Source organism: Molossus molossus, unplaced genomic scaffold (assembly GCF_014108415.1).
Source record: "Molossus molossus isolate mMolMol1 unplaced genomic scaffold, mMolMol1.p scaffold_m16_p_17, whole genome shotgun sequence".
Taxonomy (NCBI): Eukaryota; Metazoa; Chordata; class Mammalia; order Chiroptera; family Molossidae; genus Molossus; species Molossus molossus.
This window is the reverse complement of record NW_023425352.1, coordinates 43,981,595-43,990,485: the sequence shown is the minus strand read 5'-3', so window position 1 is coordinate 43,990,485 and position 8,891 is coordinate 43,981,595. Positions and strand designations below refer to the sequence as shown.

The following is an 8,891-nucleotide window of genomic DNA, read 5'->3' as shown; positions in this document are numbered from 1 at the left end:
ACATCGAGCTCATCTCCAGGCCTTCTAGACTTGGAACTCCATGACCAATGAATGTGGTTTCGTCTTAAGGACTTTGTTTACCTTGCTGATCAGTGTACTTAGAAAATTACCAAATGCTGTCAGATCTGTTTCTGCCCCAAATCAACACATTTTGGGTAATCTCTTTGGTACTGATGGGGAAGGGAAGGTTATAACCGAAGGTGAGAGCACAGATAGAGCACGTTCAACCAAGTGCCGCCCAGATGCAAGCACGTCTGGTTCCAGTATAAACTGGAAACTTTTCGAAGGAATTACCCCTTCCTGGTAACACTCTCCAGTCTACAATTCTCCGAAGTCTAAGACGTTTGGAAAGGGCCTAAGTAGTAATTAATTTAATTTCTCCAACTAAGGACAATCCATTGGTAAATAGATATTTTTATTTTGAAATTATATTTTAATAAAGGTATTTAAAGGCTTGAGATGTTTTCAATCATCCTACTGCAATATAATGGTTAATTTTAAGAGCTCTGTGAGTCTGATTTGTATTTAAGATTTTTACAGTCTATATATAGGTTGGTCTTTAATAACCATTTATACATTGCTTCTTTTTATATAGGTCATGTATTCTCCTGGGAGAGTAACAAGATTAGAAATAACAAATACAGTACAGAATAAATTAAAGTGCTTCAAACTGCATTATATAATTTCAGAAAATTGGTTTTACACTGAAACATTTAAATAAGAAAACCAAATGATTTAGAGAAAAAAAACCCCTAGTGTATGCATTTGAATAGCTATCATTGAACAAGTTTCATCCTCAGTAGTCTGGTAGTAGTATCCATTTGTGTGGCAGCCCATGTGGGTCAATATGGATAAAATTATTATTATTTGTCTTTATTTAAAAATGTTGGCTTCATTCTCCTTGAAGATGAATAAAATTTATTAGTCAAAATGTCAAAGGAGTATTGTAAAAGTAATTGTATTTTTATATATAATTCTCCAAACTCTTGTATACAAAATGTTCTTGTTACACTCAGTGCAATAAATTCAGAGGCTGTTATGGGACAGGAGATAGCAAAATTGGGGCCAATACTTTTCTAATTACTTAGGATAATAAAGAGTGGGGCTTGGTTTTCCTCTCCCCAGTAAATAAAGGCAAAACGATGCTCTAGAGAGTCTATTATTTCAACGGTTTTTGTTTGTGTCTGTGAAGTTTAGCATCACTCTCTTTGTACCGAGTCCTCAGGCCTTTTTCAATTTTTCTATTCGAGCATTAAAGGCCTCTTCCTGTATTTGCAGCTTTTCGTTGATCTCAGTCTGTGAAGACAATCATAAAAAGTGGTTATGATGGAGCTATCTTTCGCTGCACATTGTCTTTGTGGTTTTGACACACTATAGTGCCTAAAGACAGACATTATCCCTCACACACCTTCCTGTTTTGCAGACATAGCCGTGTTTCAGCCTGTAGTGATGTGATAACACTTTATCATATTTCTCTGCACACTCCCAATGTATAGCATGTCTGCTATGAACAGGAAGTGGTATTTGGACAGCCATTTTTCACATAGCCTTGTGTTGGAAGATAGGCTAATTTATCTGTATTTTCAGACGGACTTTACCAATAAGCAGGGAATCAGAATAACTGCTCAGGGCTCAGTTACTGCAATGCTGTTGGTCTCCCCACCCCTTTGCAATAAATGTTTTTGTTTCCTGTGTAGTACATTCTAAATGGGATCCCAGAAAGCTTCTGTTGTGAAATAGCAACACAAATAATCTCACGATTAGAACAATTTTCACGATCAAAAGTATTCATCATGTATTATAACTGTTGGAACTATGCCACTTTGTGGTATAGTTTTGGTAGAAAAAAGTAAGTGATTGCTGGCAGGCTCCAGCGTTGGTCCAGCTGTGATAGCGTTTAGCCTCTGGCGGGGTGTTCTGTGGACTAACCTTGCTACCTGCGCATGTCCAGGAATACCTTCATGTTAACTGAACATTGGTAGCCCTGGAAGTGTCTTCTCTTTTTCATGATGGATAATAAAATTACTTGTACAGAAGCCAGTGGTGGGCGATGTGGTAAAATTGGTGATGATTTAAAAAAATCTGCAAGTCTATGAAGAGTAGTTTATACCTGTGTTAATAACTAATTTGAAGTTTAGAATGTCCATGTCTATAACATAATTTGAAGTTTTCAAGGTAACTGTATTTTGAGGATCTCTTATTATTTTAATTTATATAAAATTTTAAAAAAATCAAATACTGTTTTGGTCCAGATATAACTTTTCATTCTTATTGATTTCTTTATGAGTGTAACTATAACAGATAGTTTTGAAATGTATATTTGGTTGCCTTAGATGATGAGATTTTGCTTTACCTTCACAGTAAGAATTGATATTCCTAAAAAGATCACATTGATATCAATAATTCTAGATTCTCAAGTGAGTATCAGGTTTTTTTTGTTGTTGTTGTTGTTCAAGTTTTATCAAGCCTTGGATCGAGCTCTGTCCTCTGGTTTTTTATTTTTTCCTTTCTTGGTGGTTGGGTGGAGGCAAGGAGGGATAAAAATGGTCCCCCAGGTTGGGAAGGAACTCTGTCATTTTTTAGGAACCTCTAATCCCTCAGGCATGATTAGGGTAGAGCTAAAAGGAGCACACCAGTCTAGGAGTGTGGATACCTAGGGATTAGTTTTGCTATGTAGCCTTGGGCAAGACACTTAACCACCTAGGGTTTTAGTTCTTACCTGAAATATTAAGCAGTTAAAAATGAAGTATTAAGTTAATATTACATGCTAGCTTTTAAATTCATAATTCCAACTCCTAACTTTGTGATACATTCACCAAAGTTATATTTCAGTGATATGATGTTATGAAATGTTGTAAAAATATGTTACTTCTATTTCTTTATGTCATGCAACATATTAGACAATCTAGGGATAAAATGGTTAGAAGCAATAGTCTTGTCAGAATTCCAAAGGACTGGGAAGCACTGCTCTAAAGTGACTCCTCCTACTTGTGCACATAAAGATGTTTTGGTCCAAGACAGACCATATATAGGACAGTAGCTTCATAAAATTATAATGGAGCTGAAGAATTCCCATGGCCTAGTGACTTCGTAGCCATTGTGATGTAGCACAGCACATTCCTCACTCGTCTGTAGTGATGCTGGTGTGAACAGACACATTGGGCCACCAGTTATATATAAAAGTACTGCACATACAATAATGTACAGTAGGTACTATTTGATAATGGTAATTAACAACTACATTACTGCTTTATGTATACTGCACTTTTTATCATTATTTTAGAGTGTGCTCTTTCTACTTATAAAAAGGTTTGCTGTAAGCCAGTGTTCTGTGTTATGGGGGCAGCAGACTCGCACACTCATGATTGCTGTTTCTCAACTGTATCTTTCTTCCTTGTGCTTCATTTACCTCATGTCATTTTGCACAGTAATATGTTGTAGATGCTTGTAGCCTAAGAGCAATAGTCTACATTGGGTATAGCCTTGGTGTACAGTAGGCTCTGTGATGTTTGATGTTAAGTACATTCTAAGATGTTTGTACAATATCGCCTAATGACACCTTTCTCAGAATGTATCTCCATCAGTAAGCAGTACATACCTATAATGTGTTCTATGCTCATCAATACGAAGGGGAGATGTACTATCATCTTCCAGCTTCTGTTTAACTGTCTCACCAGGGTTTTTTCACATTAACCTGGAGACCTTTCTGGTATTTCACTGAAACTGAATTCATCTACACAAGTGCGGGCTTCGGGGGAAAGATTCGTGAAGGTAAGGTGTACTCCTAGCGGAGCAGTGTGCTGACAGAGGGGTTATGTTTAAGATCTCTAGACCACCATGGTGATCAGGACTTCAGTTCAGGTACAACCAGCAGAGCTGGATGAAAAGACTCCTTGTCTGGGCAAGAACAGGTTGGCGTTAGCCTACTGTCCCTTCTTGTTATTCCTTAGAGCCCTGCTGAACAGACCGACTATCCCACGCCACTAGGACTGGGGATGTTCCGTTTCCTTTGACCTGGGTTCAATAGCCTCTCAGTGATCACTATGTTAAGAAGATCTCACTCTCAGGTTTTCTAATCTGAAAACTGAAGTTGACCTAAAAATAGCTTCAGTCCCAAGATGGCAAACTTCCCCCAAGGTTTTCACTTTATTTTACCCTATTGCTTAGACAAGGGCCAACAGCCAACATTTAACAGAAGTTAGTGTTTGCATTCATATTTCTCTGAAATGTAATTCTTTAAATATATTAAAGTTTGCTCCATTGGGTATAATCTTTTATTATATAATTCAGGGCCAAAATAATTTCATTTTGAATGTATCTTTAAAATTAAAATAACTAAACTATATAGCCTTAAAATGTTTGTTCTAGTCAGTATAATTTTAATTAACATCTCAGGGCCAAGATAACTTCATTCTTAATAAATCTCTGAGACTATAAAGTCAATGGGAGAGTAAGTGGATTAATGTAAAACGTTTGAGGATTCACACCACATTCTCAGGGAGTTCTGAGTTACAGGGAGTGAAATGTGCCTGTGACCACACCGAAGGAAGCGCTGAAAAAACGGTACTTACAACAGTTTCTCTACTGCCTTTTCCTCTGAAAAATACAGTAACAGTACGGTTTTGAAATCAATGAGAAGAAAAACTTTTGGAAAATTTTAAGCATCTTACAAATATAATTCATTAAATGTTTCTACAGCAGGGCAGGCCAGTGTATTCAGAGGGCTCATACGCACTGACCACTGGCATGTGGCTGCCTTTGAACAGGGATGCAGCCGTTTCAAAAGCCAGGAGCTTTGGGAGGCAGGTTTCAGAATTGAAAGATAACTTACCCATCCAAAACAGGGGAGAAATTTAGGTGAGCAGAGAGGAGCAATTACCCAACTTGGAATCGCACCAAGACACAAGGGCAAACACTGAAAAAGTGCCACACCACGGGAGTATTAAAATCCAAAGTAGTCTGGTCGTGATATTAGAGGTTATGTGGTTTTTGTGGGTAACTCTGGAATGCAAACTAGAACCCAGTTTACAGCTCCCATTCCAAGTCTTTCATCAGTTTCTGACCTTGGACACTCTGGACAAATGACTCAGTCTTCCTGTGCCTCTCATTTTTCAGTTTATTTGTCAGAGAAGTGCCTGCCTAATTTGCCTACAGTTTACTAGGATTATTGGAAGAAAATACAGAGAAGCGTTTGCTATCTTGAAACATTGTATGAATCCACATCATTATGTCATTTTATTGAAAAATTGGCAGTAATTTGGCCCAGGCTAATCCATGAATCCACTTAATACAGAAATGATTGTAGCACCTAAAGGATCTGCGTCCCTCACCTCTGGTCCAAGTTCTTTCCATGTCTTATTGAGATGAACTAGCTAATGAACTTCTAAGCCCAGCTAAGGACAGCTGAAGGCCAAGGGGACAATCACGCACACATGCCGCAATCATATTCTTCCTGTTACAGAGCAGTGTTATAAATGCTGCAGACTTTCATATTAAAAAAAAAAAAAATCAATGAATAGCTAAAAACACACTCACTACATGGAATATGGCCTTGGTAAAGATGTTTTCAATTTTGGGGGCCTGCAAACAATTCTATTACTGTCTAGTAGTTCCTCGGCAATAATTTCAGAGCCACAGGATCGCAAAGGAGCCCAGGGCCATGATTATACATAAACTATATTTAGATGAAATGTTATCAAATCTAAAAAGGAGATATATTCTGAACTCAGCTTAATGCAACTGCACTCTGCCCTTCCACACAGTAACCAGTTATTACATTCATGGGGTTGTTAACAATAAAGCTTTGTGTAAAACGTGTTCTTCCACTATTTCTGGTAAACACTAAATACTCTTTATTAAGCCAAGGACTTTGGCTGATTCTGTTGGCATCAAATCATTAAATGTTCATGTAAATAGTGCATTAACATTTGATGATTAAACAGTAACAAGGTATGCTTATGCCAAGCTAATCTTTTGCTCTTTCTAAATTAGTTGTTAATACAGTGTGCTTTTTATATACAGGCTCATGCTCAGATATCAACTAAATCTTTCCCAAAGATGCATTAATATTTTAAACATGCAGTAGACTGTCTTATTGATTCATGGTCATTTCCACAAGAAATTATAAATCGTCTCAAAATATGCAATTCACTTATTTAATCATTTTCCCTGGGCAATGATGCAAGCCTTTGTGCAGAGGTAGAAATGGTTTTTGGGTTTTTTTGGGGGAAGAAACATTAAGCATAAAGCTCGGCTGACTGATCCGTCAGGCAGTCGCTGCTGAGCTGGCTGCGGCCATCACGGTTTCCATGCGGCTGCTGGTGTCGACTACGGAGCTTTCACAACACGTGAAAAGGAACAAACTGTCTGAGAGGGAGTTCCATGATTTAAAAACCTCTTTTCAGAGATTTGGTGCAAACACTTCGCTGAGAATTCTGTTTTGATCTTCGGTGTTGACTGTCTTTAGAAATGTCCTCTAATTACTCTCACATGAGCGATGTCGGTGCGACAAGACATGAAGTCTTTACCATGTTATTTTTTGGGTTCCGATGCTGAATGATTTTTTAAACTGATAACACTCACCACACTATGTGCTGTTGGCAAATTTATTTTGTGATCTTATTGAGTCTCAGATGACTCAGCTGAGAAGTATGTGGAGATGTTAAACTGAACTCCTCCATCATAAGCATCGCTCCTGCTCGCTGAGTGTGGGTAGTGTTTACAGACGTTAAGGATGAGGTTGGCTAATTAACCAGTAATGAAGTAATGGAGCACACTATCAAGGCTGAGTACCTGAATGCTGATTAAAATGTCATCTGTGACTTGAGCCAGCACTGATTTTACGTCTTCAATGGTGAAACCAACCAAAGCATCCGTGTCTGAAGGGCTGGCTTCTGGCTGGGACTCCATCGGGCCTTGTTCTTGATCCAGTCTCTAGAATATTAAGAGTAAACAATACTCAGGTGATATCTGGAGTATCCAGGTATGTAGATGTAGCCTCAAACTTCTCCTGGGCATTTTTCTACCAAGAATTACGTCCATCTGCCAGGAAATTGTAATTTGAAATCATCCTGCATTTTCATCATTTATGAGCATCAGGACAGATCAAGTCATGGTGCTAACAGTGCTTACTTTTGGGGAAAGTGAAAGTGGAGACTGGGGAGGATGGAGAGGACAAGATTAAAATTGCTGAACCACCCTCAGCTGGCCACCTATGAATCCATGATAAAACATTTATTATAAATAAATATAAAATAACGGTAAAATATATTTATATTTAGCTGGGAAAAATCAGAGTGAGAGAAAATGGAAGAACATTTGCTTTCTTTCTCTCCCACCCATCCAGAATCCCATGCTGAGATAGAGTGAATTAAGAGACAAAAAGAAACTTACCTTTATTTCTGTATGCAATATTGGGGGTGGTTCTATGAATGTTGAATAAATATCAAATGAGATTCCTTCTTCTAGAGGGTTGGGGAAAAGGCCACCTGATGGCTTGACAACCTCTATTATTTGCTGGAGGGGAAGAAAAGAGCTGTGTTATGATAAAGCCTTTTGTGTGTAACCACAATTTACAATTTCAGCTCTGTATCTAATAATTAGCACTTTATTCTACCCACTGTCTAATTCTCTTTCTATACTATGTGGTTTAAGACTTTGTTTTATACTTCTTTGAGCTTTAATTGCTCATGGGTTGGTGTCCCCTTCCTCCTGTTTATAAGCTCTCTGTATGTAGAGACCACGATTGAGATCCCCTGTGTATCTTCTACAGTTTTGGCAGAGGGTTAGATGCTTAAAATACTCGGTAACAATCTGATGGTAACTGACGTTACTTGGGTTAAGAGTAAAGTGGCCATCAAGGACTTGATCATAAACTTGATAAAGGCCCTAAAGGGTACTATATAAAGCCAGTACACAGTAAACCAGAGATGTTTGCAAAATCAACCAAGAACACAGAGGGCAGGGCGAGATTTCATTGTGAGCATTTAATAATTCTGTAGCAAGAATGTGTCAGAGGATGGGCGATGATGGTTGGTCAACAGTGGAAATGAAGAAACAGGAGTTCAAGAAGTCAATTGAAGTGGTGTCCATCCCACCACAGCTTGGGGGAAGAGAAAGGGGACATGAGGGTGCCAATAGCATTAAACTTCTGAATCATTTTATTAGTTCCTCTTGTTATGATTCTGTGTTGGACAACCAACATTTTGAGCATAATTTGACTTTTCATCTCTCAAGTGACCTATGAAGACATGTCCATTCCAGTGCTCTGAATCTCATGCTTATCACATTCCTTACTATAAATCAGTAAGTTGAGGTTCCAGTTTATATAGTTAAGCTCCACGAGGTTGTTTTTGTGGCCTGGGGATGAGGCCACCCACTATATGCTGACAAAATCAGACCCCGAGCCTACAAGTTAGAAGACTATACTCTGAAATACATAAATTCACCAAATAATTACCATCCCATGAGGCCTGGAAATCATCATACATTCAATTCTAATTTCACATAAATTTATATATTACATATTCATTACTTAGATGTAAATATTTATTTTATTATATAGGTTTTGAGATGTATCAGAGACTAAGTTATTGCTTGGTCATACCAAAGTATTTTACATTGAATTCATATTTTAAATTTTAATACAATTTTATAGGAAGCTGCTGTTTAGTATACATGTATAGAATGACTGAAGAGTCCTAATTTTATAGTTAAGTAAATTTGGAAACCCAGAGATTAAATGACTGGATTAGTCAAATAATTGCTTAGTGACAGGTCTGGGAGTTAAGCCCTGGTGTGCCAAGTTGTTGGCCTGTCCCGTTTTCTGCAAACTGCAATGTCATCATGTTGCTATACTTGGAAATTATTGATATTATCAAGCACTTAATCGC

The 8,891-nt window shown here is 37.8% G+C and overlaps 1 protein-coding gene across 1 annotated transcript in view; it reads right to left on the bottom strand.

Moving 5' to 3' along the window:
- Positions 1–651: 651 nt before the first annotated feature.
- CABCOCO1 (ciliary associated calcium binding coiled-coil 1) overlaps positions 652–8,891 on the bottom strand; it is a 110,815-nt gene continuing 102,575 nt past the window's right edge. The window contains exons 6-8 of the mRNA XM_036265559.1: positions 7,393–7,515; positions 6,793–6,933; positions 652–1,296 (exon numbers count right to left, since the gene is read on the bottom strand). Of these exons, the coding sequence (XP_036121452.1) occupies positions 1,222–1,296; positions 6,793–6,933; positions 7,393–7,515 (339 nt within the window). The 3' untranslated portion in view covers positions 652–1,221. The remainder of the gene's footprint in view (positions 1,297–6,792; positions 6,934–7,392; positions 7,516–8,891) is intronic.